The sequence below is a fragment of the Chelonoidis abingdonii genome, chromosome 3 (assembly GCF_003597395.2).
Source record: "Chelonoidis abingdonii isolate Lonesome George chromosome 3, CheloAbing_2.0, whole genome shotgun sequence".
Classification (NCBI taxonomy): Eukaryota; Metazoa; Chordata; order Testudines; family Testudinidae; genus Chelonoidis; species Chelonoidis abingdonii.
Window position 1 is genome coordinate 202677581 of NC_133771.1, and position 23024 is coordinate 202700604.

Genomic DNA, 23024 nt, shown 5'->3' on the forward strand with positions numbered 1-23024 from the left:
CAAATTACTTCAGAATAATTTACGTCAATACAAATTACTTCAGAATAATCACATCCTTTAGCAATGTAAGTTATACCAACCAAAACGCCTGTGAGGACAGTGCTATGTGGGTGGGAGAACTTCTTCCATTGGCATAGCTACCGCCTCTCACAGAGGCGGGAATTATTTCCAGTCGGCTTAGAGTGTCTTCCCCAAAAGTGCTACAGCAGCGCATCTGCATTTGTGCAGCTGTACTGCTATAGTGTAGATAGCCTAAGAGAAGTGGAAGAGGGGTGACAGAACCCTGAGGTACAACCTGGAACTGTGGGACCACTGTGCTCCCTTAACTCTCCAGCCTCGGCTGTCTCTTACAATGCTATGCTAGTGACAAGCAGCAAACCCCTCCGGGTGCTGTTATCACTCAGCCAACAACATGCAGAGACATACCCAGCTAAGCTGTTCAAGCCACTCATGAACTGTACACAGAGAGACACTAGCAAATTCTACTCAGACCCAGCCTTGCAGCCGAGAAATTTACCATCTTAAACTGCTCCAGACCCTCTTAAATAATGCAAGCTTGTTAATTAGTTTGCCACTTCATCAAAAGATAGTGGACATGCACCAGCCTTTGTAATTTGAGCAGATCCCCCAAGTACTTAGGGTGCACTCACTGGTTAAGATTAAACATTAAAATAAGTTTATTCGCTACAGAAAGATAGATTTTAATGATTATAAGGGGCAGGTGTAAAGGTCAAAGATGGTTACATAAGAAAAACCAGTAAATGCATTCTAAATCCTAAATTTTATCAGACTAAGCAAGAATTGAATCAAGCATTTTTTGGCACCCTGCTAGGCGTTGTAAGCAGTTCATAGCTCTTAATGCACTGGCTGAACTCCCTGCTCAACCTGGGACCAACCTCCCCAGTTCAGTGTCTCCCCCCCCCCCCCCCCAACATTCTTGTTGCCTTCAGAGTAGGTCAGGGAGGAGAGAGAGGTGGACTCATGATGCCACTATCCCTTATTTTATACACTCAGTTCATGTGCCTGGAAAAATACTGGCTCAAACATGGAGTCAAGTATCAAATATCCTAAGGCCTTGCTGAATCACTCAGTTAAGCAATCCCCATTGGGTGGCGCTCAAGCAGCTGTCTCTTATTGAATTGTAAATCTCTTGTTTATAGTTCCCCTGGTGGTCAGTGATTGGGGATGGTTGCTCAACACCCGTCTAGGTGTGGGTCATTTCCTTTGTTGCCACTGGAGAGCTATCTGTGAGCGTCTCCCAGACTGACAACTTATTTCAATAACAACCATAGAACAAAATATCATAACTCCATGTACAATGATGACATGCATGTTTTGACAGAACAATAAGTTTCAGCATATCATGACTTTTCATGTGATACCTTACAAGGCATTCTTTGTACAAAATATCATAACCATATATGGTTATGATATTGGGGTTACAGAGTGCTATTTTGAGGTACAGTATGTCATGGGGGTGGGGAAGGAAAAAGCCTTTTAAAAGCAGGCTTGGAACAGGTGTTTTTTTAATCCAGGATCTGAGGGACAGTCTCTAGGTGGGAGGCTGACTGAACGCTGAATTTCCCCTGTAGCTAGGGAGTACTCTGGGATATGATGTTAAGGCGATCGGTAGCTCTTATTAGAAAAGGGCTTTTATCTAATATGAAAGTGTAAAACCTGAGGTTGTGTCTTTGTGGAGTTTTTTGGTACAACTTGTGTGTGTGTGCTTTTCCTTACTCTTCCATCTTTGAATCTATGGTTTTTCTCGTAAATAACCTTTTAATTTTTATCCCAAGCAGGCCTCTGTTGTGCAAACTATGTGGAATGTGTATATCAAAGTGTGCTGGTATCTGTGGGGGCTGGTTTAAAGACTTTGGGGGGTGACAAAACAGATGGGAAAAGTCTGAGGGTCTGGCAGTTTAGAACTCAGGCAGAACATATTTGGCGAGACTTCGAACTGGAGAGCTGTTGGTGTCAAGTTTTAGAGAGTAACTGGCCTTATGAGAACTGGAGTGACACCTTATTCTTGTGGGTTGGCTACTGGTTGCAGGGATCTGAACCATACCTGCACAGCACAAAGGCCCCAGTGTTACAGGGCAGGTGGTGACAGAATTCCTTACTGGTCTGGGTAGACCCCAGAACATCATAGGTGGGTAAGGAACTGGCTAAAGGGGAGATGGCAATGGGTTGTGCTGAAAGTTGAACTATCAGACTGGCTGGATGTTACTAGTGGAGTTATTCAAGGATCAGTCTTGGGTCCAATTTTTTTCAATAATTGTATTAATGAACTTGGCACAAAAAGTAGGAATATGCTAATTAAATATGCTGATGATGCAAAGTTGGAGGCATCATCCATACAGAGGAGGATCTGAATATCATACAGGAAGAACTGCATGACCTTGAAGACTGGAGTGACAGAAATGGGATTAAAATTAATAATACATCGTGCAAGGTCATGCAGTTAGGATCTGATAATAAGCCTTTCTGCTATAAACAGGGGGCTCAGAGGAGGAGAGGTACCTGAATGTGCTGGTGACTATGACTATGAGCCATCAATGTGATGTGACTGTGAAAAAAGGCAATGTAATTGATCATAGGATGCATCAGGTGAGGCATTTCCAGTAGAGATAGAAAGTATTAATGCCATTCTGCAAGGCACTGCTAGGACCTCATTTGGAATACTGCATACAGTTCTGCTCGCCGATGTTTAAGAAAGATGAATTCAGATTGGAACAGGTTCAGAGAAGAGCGACTTAGATGAATAAGGGAATGCAGTGTGTATCTTCTGAGAGGAGACTGAAAGAGCTTGGTGTGCTTAGCTACTCAAAACCCAGGCTGATAGGTGCTATGATTATCCCCAATGTGTTTAAAGAGAACAAACACCAAGAGGGTGAAGAGCTATTTAAACTAAAGAACAGTGTTGGCTTGAGAACAAATTGGTATAAATTTGGCCATGAACAAATTCAAGATGGAAATTAGAAGAATGTTTCTAACCATCAGAGAGGTTGTTGCAGGCAGAGAGGCTGCCGAGGCAAGCAACAGTGGTCCATGCCTGGAGTGCTTAGCGCCAATAAACACACCAGGGTGAAGAAGCAAGCAAAGTTTATTTGAGATCTCAAAGCGGTGCTGGGAGACTTAGTACGCCTCAGATCCAGCCCAGCTAAAACAATCAGTCTGTTCCTTTATATCCTTGAGAACTTTTCTCGCTGACTAGCAAGCCCCCTTTTCCCCTCCCTCTTCTGTCCGGCTGCAGCATTCTTTTCTCACACACTTCTTTGTCTTCCCCCTCCCTCTCCCCCTTTCTGCTGCAGAGACATGTATGCTGTATCTAAAACCGACCTTGAAACTTGCTTCAATTTAGCTTCAGTGTATTACAGCAGGGAATTGGCTGTTATAATCAGAAAACTAACTGCTGACATTACATTTTACAGCTATTAACACATTAGGTTACACTAGGTTACACAAGTTAAACATGGAGGAACAATGGTTCATTGAGGCCCGAGCAGGAGGGCTTTATCGACACTCGTGGTCTTCCATTTTCCCAAGTTACCTAGATTTATGCCTAGTGACACCAACAAGGTGAGATTTTTGGAACAGTCCTCCCATTAGGAGCCATTAGGGGGCAAACAATTAGTTTTAAAAGAGCTGGACAAGATTGAGCAGGATTGCTTGATGGGGTTGCCTGTGATGATGGGGCACAGGGCTCTGGACCCCTGGGGGTTTCTTCTGGTTCATATCTGATTATCTTAAATCTCATGCTTCATGGCGTCAGCTGGTCACCTGCAGGGGTCAGGAGGGAGGGGTTATTTGCTTCTTATGAAACATCAAAGATGGCTACAGCTGGAGGTGGAACACTGGATGGGGTGAGCCTGTTCTCTTAGGTGGAATAGAGCATTCTCTCTCAGGTGCTTGGCTGGTTGGTACTTGCTCATGTGCTCGGGGTCTCCCAATTCAGATTGGAGTGATCTTTTTTGCCTTCCTTTGCAGCACAAAGTGCAGATCAATTTGCCGTGATCAGTTAGGTATACCTCAAATAATAAATTCCCTACCATTGTGTGGGCCTTGGCCATTGGTGCACCTCGGTCCCTCCAGTTCTCTGCCTGTGGCACATAATAGTTTAGTCTCCAGAGGGCTGATCTAATTCCGATTGTTGGGCTTAGTGTGCAACTGCTGCGTGGTGTTGGTGGCCTGTGATATGTAGAAAGTCAGGCCACATGATCTGCTGGTCCCTTCAGGTCTTCAACTCTGATGCTGTTTATAGAAGCACTATAACAGTGGCAACTTGAAAACCCTTGTACTCTCTGAAAGCCACTCTGTTTCTGAAAGCTATTTCTATAGCTCACTCATATGAATTTACTCTTCCATGTTTGTATGAACTACTTAAATGTTTGAAATTAATGCACTTCAAGACTGAATGCTTGAGGCACTGGAATAACAGTGAAACAATCTTTTTTCCTTAAAGACCAAGACCTTGATACTACTAAATACTAAGTATCCTCAATTTCTGTTAGCCTCAGCGAGAGATTGAGGTTGTCAGCACTTCATAGGATGAAACCCCAAACGGGCTCTTATCTCCTTTGATGCAAATTCTTAGCCTCCATTATATTATTTATTTTTTGCTTCAAGGGGAAAGTACACACTCAAATGCACCATTTCAGTTAGTCTAAAACAAGAAAGTGTTGAACTTAACATTAAGCCTGAGTTGATTGAATAGAAACTATTCACTGTGTGGTTGTTTTCCTTGGTCTTGAATTAATAATTAATTTGCAGGATTTTCTGATTATTTGGCTAATCACTGTTTTTCTTAAACAGGCATCTTGGATCACAGCTTTGTGAGTTAGAAAAACTCATAGATAAAATGATGATTGCAGAGTTTTCTGCTTATGCTCGTAGTGATTTAAATAGACCATTTGAAGAGGACTGTCATATTCTAGAAGAGGTATGTTTCTTATAGAAAGTAGAAGCCATCTGACTAGTATAACATTTTTCATCTTCAGAACACTTTATAAGTACACGTCTACCCCGATATAACATGATCTGATATAACACGAATTCAGATATAACACGGTAAAGCAGCGCTCTGAGGGAGTGAGGGGGCTGTGCGCTCTGGCGGATCAATCAAGTTCAATATAATGCGGTTTCGCCTATAACTCAGTAACATTTTTTGGCTCCCAGGATAGCATTATATCGGGGTAGAGGTGTTCTAACATTCATCCTTTCATTGCCACTATTGCAACATTATCGTTTTATACCATTTTTCTTTTAGTTCAAATTTCTCCTTACCCTTTTTTGTTTTGAATAATAACATTTTCCTGTTTCTTGAACCTAAATCCACAGAATTTTCGTCTAACCACGTTTTTCCTTTAAAAATAAATCAATTTATTGATTTTTTTTTAAAATGTTGGCAGTTAGTTCTGACCCATGATACAACTGAATATGTAACTCTGTGTTCTCATACCTTGAAGTTAGTGAAAATACAGTAAGCAGTGAATAGATGATCATGTATAATATTCTCATTTTATCTTCCTTATGATTTTATCTTGCTTATGGATAATTGTTTGAAACATATTGCTTGCTGCAAGTTTAGTCACAGAGCTGTAAAATATATTTTGCACTGTGTATTCTTAATTTACTTTTAAAACCTTTGAGGTTAAGGTATCGTGATAGGTATCCTTCTGGCCACTTTTAAGTAGCTACAGCCATGTCTTCACTAAAAAGTTAGGTTGGAAGGAATTTTCCCCCAGGTCAGATTGGCAGAAACCCTGGAGTTTGGGTTTTTTTGGCTGTTCTTTGCAGCATGGGACATGGGTCACTTGCAGGTTTAAACTGTGTAAATTATGGTTCTCTGTAACCTGAAGTCTTTAAACCAGGATTTGAGGACTTCAGTAACTCAGCCAGAGGTTAGGGGTCTATTACAGGAGTGGGTGGGTAGGGTTCTGTGGCCTGCAATATGCAGGAGGTCAGACTAAATGATCATGATGGTTCCTTCTTACTTTAAAGTCTATGAGTCTGTGAGACCCAGCAGTGTTGCTCAGGGGTGTGAAAAATCCACACCCTTGAGCAAAATAGTTAAACTGACCTTAATCCAGGTATAGACAGTGCTAGGCTGACAGAAGAATTCTTCAGTCAATCTAGCTACCACCTCTCTGGGAGGTGGATTAACTACAGCGATGGGAGCCACCCTCCTCTTGCGGTAGTGGGCGTCTACACTGAAGTGCTACAGTGGTACAACTGCAGTGATTGAAGTATGGACGTAGCCTAAAAGTAATCCTGCTCAGCCTCATGCGTGGAAAGGCGTGGTCCAAACATAGGATATTTGGCCTTGAGCACTAGCCATCAGGTCATTCCACACACACTGCCTTTTGATACATGAATACGTTTTTACTGTTGTATGTTTTAAGTATCTTTCCTTTCCCTGCCCCTTTGGTGTTTTTAATAGGAAAGACTTGTCTCAGTAGTATTTGGACTTTTAAAACAAAGAAAGCTCAATTTTTTTGAAATATATGGTGATGAAATGATTATTACAGCAAAGAACATAATTAAACAGGTAAGCAAATCACTTCTAGCTTATCTTAAAGACTTGCCCATCTTTCAGAAATATTTTTGTTTCAGTTGTTAAGAATGTATTTACTTTAATTTCATAACATCAGATTTTCTTATTGTGAAAAGTTGTACTTTAAAATGATAATAATTAATCCCGTTGTATTAGTGACCTCATATCTGTAGGTCTGTTCTCCTGACGGCCTTCCCCAGCCATTGTGTGGCATCAGTGTAGAGGAAGACACATCTTTCTCTGTGCCTTGGTATATAGACGCTTATCTTCACCTTTCTCTGCCTGCTGTGAGTTAGTTTGTTTTTTTTCTTTCTCCATTAGCCTGTAACTTTCCCAGGTAAGATGGCTGCGCAATTCCATTTAGTTTCAACAAGACTAGTATCTATTTGCAATTTTACAGAAATAGGACGAGAACCATAAAATAAAGCTTATTAACACACACTTCCCTGGACACTTGAACATAGAATCATAGGTAACCCATTCCAGTGCTTCACCACTCTTGAGTGAAAAAGTTTTTCCTAATATCCAACTTAAACCTCCCCCACTGCAACTTGAGACCATTACTCCTTGTTCTGTCATCAGGTACAACTGAGAACAGTCTAGATCCATCCTCTTTGGAACCCCCTTTCAGGTAGTTGAAACATTTTAGGGACAATCCTGCATTTGCAGGGAGGAGGGCTAGATGATATCCATCTGTTGAAATTCTGTGACATTTAATACGTAAATATTCCTTGCCTGGATTGTCGTGGTCGGGACAGACAAAGTCAGTGTGCTGAGCTAGCTCTTCAGTAAAGGAGCTGGGCTTCTTAGCAGCCCAGGAAAGAACCAATGCCATACGCGACACTGTTTCAGGCCTTTGCCTCAGGGCACGCAAAATTCATGTGGAACACCAAAACAAAGCAATTCCCCTGCCCAACCTGGACTGCAGTCCCCAGAGGCCTTTCACTTGCCTTTCTCAGTTCTCATGTCCCCTTGGTAACAAACAAAAAATATAATACAACTTCGGCTATAAATTTCTGCCAGGTAGTGTGCCATCTTGTTACACACATGGGGAGTGAGTAATCTGGAAATATCTTTTAAACCATTGTTTTCCCACTCCCCGTTTCCTTCTCTCTTGTATTTGATCATGTTTACATGTTGCATATTTCTTGTAGACCCTTACAGATAAAGGTTACTCCTGGGGGAATTCTGAGCCAAAATATCTGCACACACTATTTTAAAATTCTGCATATTTTTTGTCAAAATAACGCAATATAATCCAGCTGGTCTCCATTATTTTTATAATTTATTTAAACTACAATACAATGGGTGGAGATTGGGAGTGGGGAGCATTGGGGAAAATCACCAAACCCCCTCTGTCTAATAGTAATGTGGCTAGTATTGACCATTTACGTCTAGTTATTAGTCAATGGATATATGCATCTATATGCTCAGTGTCACATCATAGGCAACTGAAGAGCAAGTGAGGACTGGAGACTCAAACTCACAGTTTATACTGGCTACTGATCATCTCTGAAAAGGTCAATAGCAAACAGTTCACGGAGCACATTTTGATAGGAAATTTTTTCAGTCCAAAAATGTCGACCAGTTCTAATCACGAAAGCACCATAAGCATTTATAAGGCCATACTGTCCTTTACACCATTCTGGCAATGTAAAAGGAGTGTAAAATGTAAATGTAAAATGTTTTACACCAGTTTTATACTCCTGGGGGAATTCAATAAGGACAATGGGAACAATTCACTAAGCAGGCATTCTGCTACATTCTCCTCTGCCTGAGGGAACAGAGTCTGTTCCATGCCTACCTCTTCAGAAGCACCTCAAAGCCCTGCCCTTCCACGCCGAACGTGCTGCAACAGCAAGAGGGACAGAGTGTCTCTGTCACACGCACGACTACCCAGACAGACACACTCCTGACGGTGATTTACATCTCTGCCGGCTCCTCTGGATGCCCAAACTGACCTGCCTGCACTGCCAGGGAGTTGGCAAAAGACCATTCTTTCGGTTTCCCTTTGCTTCCCTGTCAGAAGTAATTTTTCTGTGGGGAATCAAAGAAATCTGCGGGGGGCCATGAATTATCTCCATGCACAGTGACGCAGAACTCTCCCAGGAGTAAACGTTTTTTCTGCAAAGAAGGAATACTGTTCTCCACCCAAGTCTTCCATATGTGTCCATCCTAGGGTGACCAGATGTCCCAATATTTAGGTGTTTGTCCTGTGTCCCGCAGTTTGTCCTGATGTTTCGCTCTGCCGGCAGTACTCACCTTTTTATTTTTTTTTTTAGCTCCACCAGCAGGCCCACCCCCATGTGTCCCAATATTTTCTTCTTCTCATCTTGTCACCCTAGTCCATCCACACACCCCTTTGTAGGGCTACCCACTTGCACTCACACTTGTAGTACTTTGTGACCATGCAACTAGAGCAACAGAGGTGTAGGCACCTAGCATTCAGCATAGTTCACGAAGAAGAAATGTATCCTTAACAGGGGTTCTCAAACTAGGGGTCGCGATCTGTCCACCCCAAGGCCCGGTTGCCTTCAGCATTTATAATGGTGATAAATATATTAAACACTGTGTTTAATTTATTAAGGGATCACACTCAGAGGCTTGCAATCTGAAAGTTTGAGACCCGCCGCTTAAGAACCATCTGTGCAGAACACCAGTTATTAATATCACCAATATTTAAATAACAGAACACCATCTGGCACCACTGTAAGAAATCCAGTTACAGGCCAGATGAGTTCATATGCTGTTGATTCATCTCGGACATCTGAACGCTTCTTGATCACATGGGAGAAAATCTCTAGTTTAGTCTAAGTGGAGATGCTTTGTTTGTTTAACAAAACAGTAATAACAAAGATGCCTCAATAAACTATCACTAAAACAATGGAAAAGTTTGGAATGAAAATTGATTTTGGAGAGCTAGAAATTTGACTGACTGGCCATTTTCTTTCCAGCCACTCTTCAGCTACCAGATGTTTTGTAGTGGTAATGGACCTCGAGGCTGAGGATATAATGTAGTAGGAAATAAGGATATGGGGAAACTTTCTGGGCTGAGATTGATACGGACGGTCCCTTGGAAAATCCGTTTTGTACCCACAGCCCGCTTCTTACAGTAATGCCATCACAGTACTGTTCTTCAGATCGTTAGTTTTTATGAATCCTCTATTTAAATAATAAAAAAAAAATCTTCATCCCAAACAAAATATTCAAATACTTGGGCATTTTGGGGGCCTCAGTTTTTGGGGGCCCAACTTGAGGCACTTTTAAAGGAACTTGATTTTCAGAAAGTGTTCATAGAAAATCAGACCCCTTTAAGGTGTGTCAAGTTGGGCATCCAAAATCACTAGTCCTTTTCGAAAATCTTGGGTCCCATATTTTGCAATTAAAAGAAAAAAGCTATAAGAATGTAAAATGATCCAAATGCCTGTCTCTTTCTTTTCCTTTTTCTTGTTTAACTTGAGGTTCTTTTAAATTATGAAACTCAGAAAGGTTGGAAAGACGCTGAGACACTTTTTTTCCTTAAACTTCACAGTGTGTGGTTAGCACGGTATCGCAGATAGAAGAGATAGATACAGAAGTTGTCGTTAAGTAAGTATATGCCATGGGTTTGTTGTGGCAGGTTGGATGGGGAGTGTGTGCTTTAACACAGATGATAAACTTTTTTAATTTCTTTTTAAAATGGTGAATAATTAAGAATCACCTTGTTCTTCTGTTTCTCCCCAAAGGTCCTCTGCATCTCTTCAGGAACCCTCACTATTTCCCTTCTTTTTGCAGATCTTAACAATTATACACCTCTATTTTTAATCTTACTTTTGAAATTATTTTTAAAACAATGTTAATTCCATGGCATATTAGGAAAAGCACAGGCTAAAATATTTAGGCATTTGTTTCCTGACTATGTAAGGGGAAAAGCAGACGTTCCCGCTGATAATATTTTAGTGCTGTAATAAAATGTGCTTGTAGGTCAGTACCTCCTGCGCGAAAGAGATTAGGGCACATCTTACTACTCCAGTGGGAGGACACTGAACAACATAAGCCCTCTTGGCTCTGAGCCGCATGTATGTGCCTAAGACAGGGATTCACAACCTACCCCAAAAGAGCAAAATTAGACCCACAGATAAGGCCAGACCAGAAGCCATTATTGCGTTCAATTTGAGAATTGGGGCCAATTTATTTATTAAAATCAGATCTTGAAAGCAAGTAACCTCCCCTCTGCTGCTAGCTTTCAGACACACAGAGGATTCAGTAAAGGTTGAAAAGCTTCATTTCAAAGAATAGTGATTAATTCTATTAGGAGACAAATTGTATATTATGAGATTTTACTTTGGTTTTGGCAATGCATTTTTCTGCCTTTTGCCAGAAAATTGTGTTGCATCCTTGTAGGTGCAGCAAAAAAAAGAGCATAATCCCAGTATTTTTGCTTTGCCAGCAAAAATATATCTTCATAGTCAATCTTGGTTATATTTGCTCCGTGCTTGATGATGATGGTCATTAACTTGCACCCTGACTGTAGTGGAGGCTAAGCAGCACTTTCTGCTCTTACAGAACAAGGACATTGTTGCTTCAAAAAGCTGTGAATGTTAACTGAGGCATTCACTTTTCTGGCAGGATGTATATTTTAGCCCTCCCATTTATTTGTTAATCAAGACTATGCTGCTTATATTATTGTCTGTTTTCCTGATTGAACAGCTATTATCATGCTATTTGCTTTTCTATAAATTTACAATGTTTTTGACAGTCCATTTTCCCTTTATATGTCAGGAGTCAGCCTTGTCAGTAGATCACTTCAAAGGTAAATAACTATTGCCTCCAAAATGTTCTTCTTTCTGTAGGCTTGCAGATCAAATGAGGATGATGAATTTTCCTCAGTGGTTTGATCTACTGAAGAATATTTTTTCTAAATTTACTATCTTTCTCAAAAGAATTAAGGTAAGTATGTTCATTTCTCAGGGGCTTCATTTCAGACACTGATGCAGAATTGTGCTAGAGTTTTATTTTCTAGTTGGAATGTAAGATGTTGATTTTGGCTACAGAGTCCTAAACTTTAATTCTGAGAGAGGTTGGTCCTATATGGTTAACAGAGAGTGGGTTGGAAAGTAGATAAAACTTCTTGTTTCATGATTTATGTCAGGCTCAAATTATTAGAGATTAGGATGAGATCTTCCCGGGGGACAGATTACTCCATGTGGAGTTCCTTACACCTTTCTCAGAAGCATCTGGTGCTGATTGCTGTTGGAGACCGGCTCCTGTGACTCAAAGTAATGATTATACAATATTAAAAACAAATAAAACCAATACATATTTAAATATTCTTGTTTCTTGTCAAAAGAAAACATCTGTTTGTCGAAGTAAAATTGTGTTAATTTTTTTGTTAATAAACATTATATTTGATTCTAGGCAACCTTAAATATTATTCGTAGCGTGGTTCTCTTGGTTCTAGACAAGAACCAAAGGACCAGGGAACTGGAGGAAACTTCAGTACAGAAGAACCCTGCAAAAGACAATGCTGTGGATACAGAAGTAGCGTATCTGACTCACGAAGGCATGTTTATAAGCGATGCATTCGGTGAGGGGGACTTCCAATCTGTAGCAGTTGACACTACCTCTCAAAGAAATACTTCTCCAAACAGTGAGCCCTGCAGCAGTGATTCAGCATCTGAGCCAGAATGCACTACTGACTCTTCGTCCAGCAAAGAACAGATGCCATCTTCTGTTATACCAGGGGGAATAGAGATTATGTAAGTAAACATCACTGTTAGAGTATTTACCCAGTGTTGACTCCTGTCCTACCGATGTTAATGTTATAATGTACCATTCAGGAATTGGCAGATTTTGGTGACGTGATGTTACAATGTAAAATTCACTCTGGTTCAGTTTGCTTATCTAGTTATTGAATGAACTGGCTTCCAGAGGCTCTTAGCATTCTGCGGGGGAGGATGCCTGTGAGAGGACAGCAGGAACCACAGACTGCACTTCCTTTGGCTTCTCCTGGGGCCACCTGTTGCCCCCAGTGTGCCGCTGCCCAGGGAGCTTGCACGCCAACCCTTCTGCAGCAGAAACCCACTGCTTTTCCTGCCTGGGGAGTCTCTGCACCTGTGGAGGAGTGGGGTGGATAACTTTCTCTGGCCTTGTCTACATTAGAGACATTAGTTGATCATAGTATCCCTCAACTGGCTGGAAGTTCCCATGTGTCCATACACATTTGCTATAGTTGACTGTTCACTGGCTGTCAGTTGATGAAAGTTGCCTCGGTAAGGTATAGGGGTAAGTCTGAATCAGTGCAGTTCATTGAATGGCTGAGTGGATGCACCTCCACGATTGTGGTAACACAGTCAGTGCAAATAGTCCTCCTGCTGCTGTCCCACAGTTCACCAGCCACTGCAGAAGTAGCCTTTCTGGTCACCTGCATTCCATTGTTCAGGGCTCTGCTTGGTTGGAAGCTACCTATTCTATAGCTCTGCACGGTGTGTGGAACTCAGCTGCAGGCCATTTTCATAGCAAGCAGCTCCAGATGCAGAGCTTTATCAAGCAGAACCATTTGAAATGCCACAGCGTGCAGCTGCCTGACAGCTGAAAGACATCCACAACTTCATCTCCCAGTAGGATGAGGAGCTTGTTCAGTTCCAGCTGCAGAAATAGAACAGGAACTCCAAGATCTGTACGTGTGTGTTTGAGCAGCTGTCCATGCTTGGTGTAGAGCACTCCGAAGCATAGGGATAGCCAGAGGGAAAGGATTTGAAATAACTTTCCTAAAAACCCCATCAAACAAACAAACAAGGACTAAGGTCCAGTGATGCCTCCCTGATGTGTCAGGGAGCAAGCAGCTGGGCAGGGTCTTCAGCAAGGACCTCACCACTCAGCTTAACCTCATGATGGACAGGGCTGATGCTCCCACAAGAGAGATGCACCATGATGAGGACACCAGCCAGGAGAATTAAATCTGGATACAAGCAGAAGGGGAAGGAATTGGACACCAGTCTTGAGCTGTTTGCTCAGGTGGCCGGCCGATGGATATGGTGGCCTTGCTGGAGGTGGAGGACTTCAGTGACAAAAGACCTTCTACAGCTGATGGAACAGTTTTTTATTATGAAATGTGCTATTGTACCTCTATATGTTTGTTTGGGCAACTCTCTTTTGGGTTCACACACTCACCTTTTAGCATTTGTAATAGGGCACATATAACTACATGAGAGTGTCCGCCTTCTTGCTGCTCCCACCTCACCTCCTTCACAGCACCCTCCCACCTCAGTCTCCCTGTCCTGCAGGTTCTTTCTCTCCACACGCACTTGTCAACACCTACAACCCTTGCAGCAGCCACACCAGACCAGCAAATTTACAGACTCGATTTGCTAAGCAATGGCAGAGCTGTGCCATGCAGTGGGCTCAAAAGAGTGGTGTGATGGAGCAGGGAGCAGGGCAGATTTGACCTGGGAATGTTGCCTGGGAGTTACATTGGAAGGAATCTACCTGAGCCAGGAGGTGGGTTGAGAGAAGTGACACTTTCTGCCCAGGAGAGTGAACAAAGGAGAGGAGCAGCAGAGGGGAGCGGGGAGAAAGCTGCTGGAGGAATTTTTAGTTTCAGTTTGGGCTGGGTGGTTCAATGCAGGGAACCCCAAGCTGGGGTCTAAGCTCCCTGAAACCCTCCAGAAGGACTTGATTTGAAGGGTCCTGGTTGTGCCTACAAGCTCTGCTATAGACTGCGTTCCTGTTGTCCAATAAACCTTCCGTTTTGCTGGCTGGCTGAGAGTCACGGTGAGATATCTGACCACTTTGCTGCTGCAGTGTTCTTTCCTCCCTCAGCAAGTGATTGGAAACTGCATGTAAAGCGCAATATTTGTGAAATCATTTGCAAACAAACATTTCTGTCATTTTCAGGATCAGTGAAGATATGAAACTGACTGATCTGGAGCTGGAAAAACTGGCAAATAACATTCAAGAGCTACTTTACAGTGCCTCTGACATCTGCCATGATCGTTCTGTCAAGTTCCTCATGGCAAGAGCAAAGGTGAGGTGCTTGGCTCATCCGGCTGTTGCTAGAATCAGCATCCCTAATAAAAAACTTCAAAAAGCTGTTTGCTATTATTTTTTTTTTTTTATATTGAGCAGTATATTTTTTTTTTGGTAGGCTTTAGACTTTTGAAGTTACATGCTTATTGAAATCAAGTCACTGCTCATGCCATCAAAGATGCTTTGCGGTACCTAATGCCCGGGAGTTCACTGGCATTAACATAACACATCATTTGTAATGCACTGCTTAAATAATGAGTACTTCTACTTTCCGCTGAAATGAGCAGCCCTGAAATTGGCTTTATGAAGAGTATGGTGGTTTCCCTATAATTTCCCATCTGTGCAGCTCCCACCTATCGTAGCTATGATGGGCGCATTAGCATAAACGAGGCGCTGGCATCTCATGGTGTTTTAACCAGTCTCGACCTACTTTGAGCAGGGTAAAGTGACACAGTGCTTTAAAATGCCAGCATCCCCTACATTTAGGACTTCCCAACACCTCTGTCTCCAGAGGCATTGAACCAGTGTTAGCAATGGCGGGAAATTTTAGAGGAAAAGTCTTTGTCTAGGCAGAGGCATAGATACCAGTGTTAACATTTTAAATCGTTCTTGTTATGAGTATTCACAATTCAGACTAACGAGGGTGGGACATATTCCCTCTAGAGCTGTTTCTTTGTGTCTTTCTCTGCAGACCATGTAAGACAGCTGTGCCTTGGGTCACATTTGGGAGATTAGCTTCAAACCAGAAAGGTCAAAAACTTAAATTCTGTAGAAATGGATGGACTGTCACAGAGGCAATGAAACAGCATTCTGGCCCAAGTGGTTCACTTCAAGACCTTGCCTAGGGATAGTCGTTTCCAATAAATCATGATCCAGTGGAGCTGCGAGGCCAAATAACCACCAGTGAGCTTAGACAAGGAAAAGTTATGTTTGTCGTCGTCATCTCAGATAGTCAAGGTTGCACCTGGGTCTCATTAATTTTTATGGTTTAAACCTAATAAAACTCCCTAATGTTGATGTGACTTTAGTGAGCCCATGCTGTAGGGCTTAAATCCACTACCAACGTTTGAAGCTTCACCATTTACAACATCTGGAAGGGTGCACCTGGGTGGAGGCCCAGCATGCCAAGTTGCCATTCAGGATACAGGCAGGCAGTGCCTGAATGAGACTAGCCAGTGGTACAGGTCACATTGTGAGTTGTGGTGACATACTGGTATGGGACAGGCTTAGTAGAGATGTCGTGCCTGCGGTTTAGGTTCAGTTCATTTTTAATTTATAAATAAAGCTGCCCCACTGCCCTGTCTCTATCTTTACCTATGCCTGTGACTTTGTGGTGTTCCATCTCCTAACAGCAGTTTTCTTTGCATTTAGGATGGCTTCCTGGAGAAGCTGAATTCCAATGAGTTTGTTGCCCTGTCTCGATTAATGGAAGGGTTTATCTTAGACACTGAACAGATCTGTGGCAGAAGAAGTATGTCATTGCGAGGAGCACTTCAGAGTCAAGCCAATCGATTTGTGAATAGATTTCATGAGGAGAGAAAAACAAAACTCAGGTATCCTTGGACACACTCTGCTTCCATGTGTTTAAAGGAGTAATTTTAACAGTCATGCATGAGACAAATGGAGACCTTTTACTGCCTGGCACACAATAACCCAAATTTTATTTGTAAGTGAAAAATTGTTTTTGAAATCTATTACAATAATTTGTTGTAGACGGCTCTGTTCCCTCTGTATATCTGCTCTTTATGCATAGTTTGATCTCATTGAGCTGGACTGCCCAAACATGGTCCAAATGAGGACTGTATTAGCTACAAGAAGGATTAAAGACCTCCTGCAACTTCTGCCTCGTGTTACAGCTTGGTGCACTTGTCCTGCACAATCATCAGGGTCTGGTAACATCCCTTCTTTAGAGCTCTGAGGAGAACCATCTGCTCCTGATATCCATGGCAGCTGCTCTTGGGTGTTACCAGTCTCTGATGATGGGGTAGGGCAACCCTTCTCAGGGATGTGTGGGTGGGTGGTTATTAAAGGGGTCCCAGTAATGGAGAAGGTAACTGACTACTATCAGGCTACACCTAATTTGCATTAAATGGAAAAGATGGCAGTTATTTTAATCTTCAGTTTGTAGGTGTGGCCTGTGTAGACAAGAAGTTCCAACCAATCATATTGTGGTTTGGTCGTTGGGGTCAAACTGATCTCCTTACTGCTGAATCTTTCTTCATCACCCACTTATTTGTTCCATGCTTTCTTTGGTATGTTTTCTCTGACATGAGCTCATGGAACAGTTTTCAAGTTAATGTACGGCAAGCCCCTTTCCTGTCATTCATTCAAAACCACATCATTTCTGCAAAGCAGTGCAGCTGCAGTGATCCCACAGCACTCTGTATTGCCCATCAGATACTTTTTCAGTTTCTTGTGTTTTGCATTCTGTTCCATTTACTCAGTCTGTATTCTTCAGCCAAGCACAGGGGGGTGTGACTTATTGTTGTAAAGCACCCCTACCTAAATGTTGATTGCTAAGGGTGGAGGATAGCTCAGTGGTTTGAGCATTGCCCTGCTAAACCCAGGGTTGTGAGTTCAGTCCTTGAGGGGGCCACTTAGGGATCTGGGGCAAAATCAGTATTTGATCCTGCTAGTGAAGGCAGGGGGCTGGACTCAATGACCTTTCAAGGTCCCTTCCAGTTCTAGGAGATAGGATATCTCCATTCATTTCATTTCAGGCTATTAAATCTTTTCCCACTTTGAATCCCTTTTAACCAATGCAACTTTGATTCCATTGCAGTAGAGGCAAGAGAGTCTTCAGTGACTCATTTTATTTACTTAACCTGTTTTCTTTTATGTTTATAAATAGTTTGCTGCTAGATAACGAGCGCTGGAAGCAAGCTGATGTTCCTGCTGAGTTTCAAGATCTTGTTGATTCTGTATCAGAGGGCAAAATTATTCTACCTGAAAAAAAAGCGGGTGGTGTGTATTTTGTTTTCTAATATTCTCGCTATTTCTTGTAGTGTAAGTGCTACAGTTAAATATTGCAAAAATTCTGCTATAACTCCTTTATTCACAAGTTCCTTGTGTTCTAGGGGAAAAACAAATACCATTTTAAGGCTGAAATGTTCTAGGCTTCATCTCAGCCTAAAAGATTTTTGGGGAAAGTTTAAGGAAAACCCATTCAGCCATTTGTGAATTGAGAGCCTAGGAACAAACCCCAGCTTTAACACAGGGATTCCCATCTTAAGGGTTGCAGCCACTTACAGGATGCCAGAGCCCGTCCCAGGATATATCGCTGAGATGGCAGAGGAAACTGCTAAGTGTGTACGCTCTCAGCATATCCTCTCTGTCAGATAGAGCTCACTCCTCCAGCCAGCATGATGGGCAATGTGCAGGATAAGGCACTCTGTAGCCACTGGGGTCAGTTTCCTACTCTACCTCAGACTTGTTGTGTGACCTTGGGCGAGTCACCTAATCTCTTTGTGCCTCTGTTTTCCCATCTGTAAAATAATAGTCCTTCCCTATTTCTCAGGGGTCTTGTGAGGATAAATACAGTAAAAATTGTGAGGCGGGGCCCATATAAATATCTAAGACAGAAAATAAACACAAGAGATGAAGAAAAATGGCCAAAGACAAGAGAGAGGCGCGATTACGTAACCTCACTGGGGTAAGGCTTGGCATAAAGGGACACCGTGGAAGCTAATGACGTCCCAGGACCCAATGAGTGCCAGGGCTGGTTCACCGACGTAAGGATGGAAAACCACTGCTTTCGAAAGAAGTCTTTTTACCTTCCCTTAATAAGACAGGATCGTGGAGATGTCAAATGTATCATAGGAGCAGCGTCAGTGAGGACTTGTATTGCTAGGCTTGAAGAAATAGGTTTGGAGCTAAAATAGTGATGGCCATTGAAAATCTGTTAGAGATTTTCTGCTGTGCATTCTCGACTTTTTTCTGCCTTTGTTTTAATCTTTTGTACTCCGATAATCCCATTGTGCTGCTCTTTCCCTCACAATCACTGCAATGTATAAATTATTATAATAATTACAGTAATTATGGTAGGTAGCCAAGTGAACTTTGCATGTTGACATAAAAGAAAGGATTGATGCTCTGGAGAGTGATTGCTTTTCAGACCTCAGCAAGGGAATAGTTTGTTTTTCGATATTACAGTTTTCTGCACTTCTTTTTGGTTCAACTCACCTCACTTTTCTGTTTAAAAATATCTAGCTGCTGAAGAAAGAAAGCCAACTGACGTCCTTATTGTTGAAGAACAAAAGTATGCTGTGGTTGGGTAAGATGCACTTATTTTTCCTTAACCATGAGTTAGTTGGGTTGTGCTTTGAATAGAAATGTATTGAATACTAACAGCTTTTGCAATCTTGCCTGAATAAAGACAAGCCTCCTCCTTGCCAAATACGTTTCTCTTCAGTTCTGGAGCAGTTATATAATATTAGATGTTATGTATCTTTTAAAGATGCTACATCAGCTTAAAACAGGAGTGGGGCAAACTTTTTGGCCTGAGGGCCACATCTGGGTATGGAAATTGTATGGTGGGCCATGAATGCTCACGAAATTGGGTGTTGGGGTGCGGGAGGGAGGGAGGGTTCTGACTGGAGGTATGAGCTCTGAGGTGGGGGCCAGAAATGAGGGGTTCAGGATGCAGGAGGGGGCTCCGGGCAGGGAGTTGCAGTGGGGGGGGGAGGTGAGGGCTCTGGCTGGGGGTACGGGCTCTGGGGTGCAGGAGGGTGGGACTGAGGGGTTCGGAGGGCGGGAGGGGGATCAGGGCTGGGGCAGGAGGTTGGGGAGTGGGAGGGGGTCGGGGTGCAGGCTCTGTGCGGCGCTTACCTCCAGCAGCTCCGGGAAGCAGTGACATGTCCTCCCTCCGGCTCCTACGTGGAGGCGTGGCCAGGCGCCGCCCCTGCAACTCCCATTGGCCCTATGTGCTGGCCAATGGGAGCTGTGGGGGTGGTGCTTGGGGTGGGGGCAGCACGCGGAGCCCCCTGGCTATCCCTATGTGTAGGAGCTGGATGGGGAGATGTGCCACTGCTTCTGGGAGCCGTGTGGAGCAAGCCCCCAACCTCGCTCCCCAACAGAAGCTTGAGGGCTGGATTAAAACATTTGAAGCCAGATGCGCCCCCGTGGCCATAGTTTGCCCACCCCGGCTTAAAACATCAAGTTGAAATTTAATTCTTATTTTTAACTTGTAATTCTTACATCAAGGTGTGCACACTCTAGTATTTTTGTCCCTGCATAAGTTTCAACTTTTGTTGCCCCAGTGGTGCTTCAAAATAATATCAGATATCTCTATTCTCATATGTGGACAAGTATATATGGGTCAATGGTAAATAATAATTACTCTAAGCTCAGTAAAATTCCCTTTAAAAGCAAAATATAAGGTAAAGCAAGTAAATCAATACATCTTTGGTGTTTTGTTCTTGGGTACATCTGACTTCCTGATATTTCTGGATTGATGGGGGAGAGGTTGATATGCTGGAGAGTAGGAATAGGGTCCAGTGTGACATAGACAAATTGGAGGATTGGGCCAAAAGAAATCTGAGGAGGTTCAACAAGGATAAGTGCAGAGTCCTGCACTTAAAAAGAAAGAATCCCATGTACTGCGACAGGTTGGGGACCAACTGGCTAAGCAGCAGTTCTACAGAAAAGGACCTCGGGATTACAATGGACGAGAAGCTGGATATGAGTCAGCAGTGTGCCCTTGCCAGGAGATTGAAGGAAGTGGTTATTCTCCTCTATTCGTCACTGATGAGGCCACATTTGTAGTACTGTGTCCAATTTTGCGTCCCCTCCCCCCCCACACACAGAGAAAAGATGTGGACACATTGGAGAGAGTCCAGCAGAGGCAACAAAAATGATCAGGGGGCTGCGGCACATGACTTATGAGGACAGGCTGAGGGAACTGGGCTTGTTTTGTGTGCAGAAAAGAAGAATGAGGGGGGATTTGTTAATAGCCTTCAACTACCTGAATGGGGAGTTCCAAGGAGGATGGAGCTCAGCTGTTCTCCGTGGTGGCAGATGACAGAACAAGGAGCGATGGTCTCAAGTTGCAGTGGGGGATGTTTAGGTTGGATATTAGAAAACACTATTTCACTAGGAGGGTGGTGAAGCACTGGAATGGGTTACCTAGGGAGGTGGTGGCTCAATTTTTTTATGGCAGTCTAAAGAACAGGCCTTAAGCTGGTCTTTGAGCATTGTCACCGTGCCTCCATGGGTCACAAATGAGAATACCAAATTCAGGAGAAACTGCTAAGAAATAAGGCAGACACACCCCAAAACTGGTGGTTATTCTCCCATAAGATATATGAAACCAGAAACAGAAGTGAACTTCTGTCTCACAACACTGGCTGACAAGAAGTCAGAAGAGCCATCTCCTCATGCATTCCAGTCCTTGTATCACCACCAAAAACACCCATATATATATATAACTCAGATCTTACCCAATTGTTATGCTGTTGCCAGTCCTTTAATATCTAAAATCTAAAGGTTTATTTATTTTTTTTAAAAAAAGGGCAAGAGTTAAAATTGGTTAAAGGAATCAAATACATATAATAATTGTAAAGTTCTTGGATCAGGCTTGTAGTAGTAATGGAATAAACAGCTGGCTTAAGTTAAGTCTCTGGTTGCTTCCAAATCATTGAAAGGTCTCTAGTCCTTTGGTTAGAATGCTCCCATTAGTATAAGTTCATAGTCCAGAGGTTGGAGCATGAAAAAGGCAAAATGGAGAAGTTTCCAGGGCCTTTTATAGCTTCTGCCATGTGAAGAGAATCCATTGTTCTCACTGTGGAAAATTACAGCTAACAAAATGGTGTTTGAAGTCACATGAGCAACTCACATGTCCGTGCATGATTTTGCTTAGTCATACCAGAAGCTATCACAGGAAAGTCCATTAAGTGTAGATAGGCATCTCCCATGGTCCATTGTGAGTTAAGTGTTCTTTGATGGGCCGTTCGACTTGAACAGTTCCTTCACAGTGTGCTAGCTAAATACTTCGTTGTTGTTACCACAGGAGCAACCATTTGAAATACAGGTACATAGTTAATATTCATAACTTCAGATACAAAAATAATACAGGCATACAAATAGCATAATGATTTTCAGCAAATCATAACCTTTCTATAGACACCTTACTTGGCATACTTTGTACAACATTTGTTGCAATTATATAACAGTGGTAGCAACAATGATCTACATTGTCATATTTTAGTCAGAGAATGTCAAAAGCATCCACTGCCATGACCACGTAAGAGCATCTTCAACTCCTTCAGCAGTACAGAAATATCCTTTAAAAGTCAGCATAGACTCTGGAGTGGAGCTACCATGCATTGCAGTTGCATTTGCTAATCCATGTCTGGTCATTTGAGGGAGAAATGTGTTTTATTTATTTTTTAGCTCCTTGAAGAAATCAACTTCAGTATTAACTAGAACATTTTAATTCTACAGATTTCTACAGATATTTTTATTCTTCTATTTCACCTGATTTTTTTAAAAATACCAATTTAACAAAAAATAACCCCCAAATCAGATGGCCTACAAATATCACACAGATGCCTGTTTTGGATGTATGTACATCTTCTTTCTGTACCCTATTGTGTGGAAAGAAGATTTTTGCTTTGCAATGTCAGGATACCTGTTTGGAATACTAGCCTTGCCTGACATGGGTGGTCTGGACTGTATTTTCTTGCCTTCTTCATATCTGATTTCAAAGGATTACAGATGTTCTATATGGGTGAAGTCTGATGCTGACAAATACCGGGTACTTGCAACTACCATTAAAGTCAGTTGGAATTATGGGTGCTCCACATCTCTGAGCACTTGGTGCTATATGTATAAAGCTGCTCAGTCTCTTACTGATTCTGCATTCATCACAGCCTCTTCAATGCTCATCATTGTCTGTGTGCGATGGATTTTTTTTTTGGTAGCACTTGCTCAAAATTGGCAAGGATTACACAGTATTTTAAGAATGGACCTTTATATTTTCCTACTGATGTGTGAATAGATCCCTCCATTCACATAATAATTATTTTTATAAAAGAACTTTCTGAAACTCCAGGAACTATTATTCTTGCACCAGTTAAGTATTTTTATAAGATTTTTTTTTACCCATCTTTACAGGTCCTTTTGGATTCCAGTTATTTTACTGATCTGGAGACAAATTTTCATGTTCTCAAAAGTCATTTAGGAATCTAAGGGTATGGCTACACTTACAGCTGTGCAGCGCTGGGAGTTACAGCTGTCTTCGTACAGCTGTACAGGGAAAGCGCTGCAGTGTGGCCACACTGACAGCTACCAATGCTGCAGTGTGGCCACATCTGCAGCATTTGCAGCGCTGTTGGGAGTGGTGCCTTATGGGCAGCTATCCCAGCATTCAAGTGGCTGCAATGTGCTTTTCAAAACGGGGGTGGGGTGGAGTGTGACAGGGAGCGTGGGGGAGACAGAGAGAGTGGATTTTTGGAGCTGACACTGT

At 42.4% G+C, this 23024-nt stretch overlaps 1 protein-coding gene across 9 annotated transcripts in view; it reads left to right on the plus strand.

Annotated features, from left to right (window-relative positions):
• Window positions 1-23024, plus strand: part of VPS54 (VPS54 subunit of GARP complex) — a 75844-nt gene that overhangs the window by 36636 nt on the left and 16184 nt on the right. For 6 of the 9 annotated variants that reach the window (XM_075064453.1, XM_075064451.1, XM_075064452.1 and 3 more), the window contains 9 exons: window positions 4813-4939; window positions 6440-6547; window positions 10086-10141; window positions 11386-11482; window positions 11951-12291; window positions 14429-14558; window positions 15932-16113; window positions 17412-17524; window positions 18770-18833. In XM_075064453.1, coding sequence (XP_074920554.1) covers window positions 4813-4939; window positions 6440-6547; window positions 10086-10141; window positions 11386-11482; window positions 11951-12291; window positions 14429-14558; window positions 15932-16113; window positions 17412-17524; window positions 18770-18833 — 1218 coding nt within the window. The remainder of the gene's footprint in view (window positions 1-4812; window positions 4940-6439; window positions 6548-10085; window positions 10142-11385; window positions 11483-11950; window positions 12292-14428; window positions 14559-15931; window positions 16114-17411; window positions 17525-18769; window positions 18834-23024) is intronic. The other 3 variants (XM_075064456.1, XM_075064455.1, XM_075064454.1) reach the window with 1 other exon arrangement.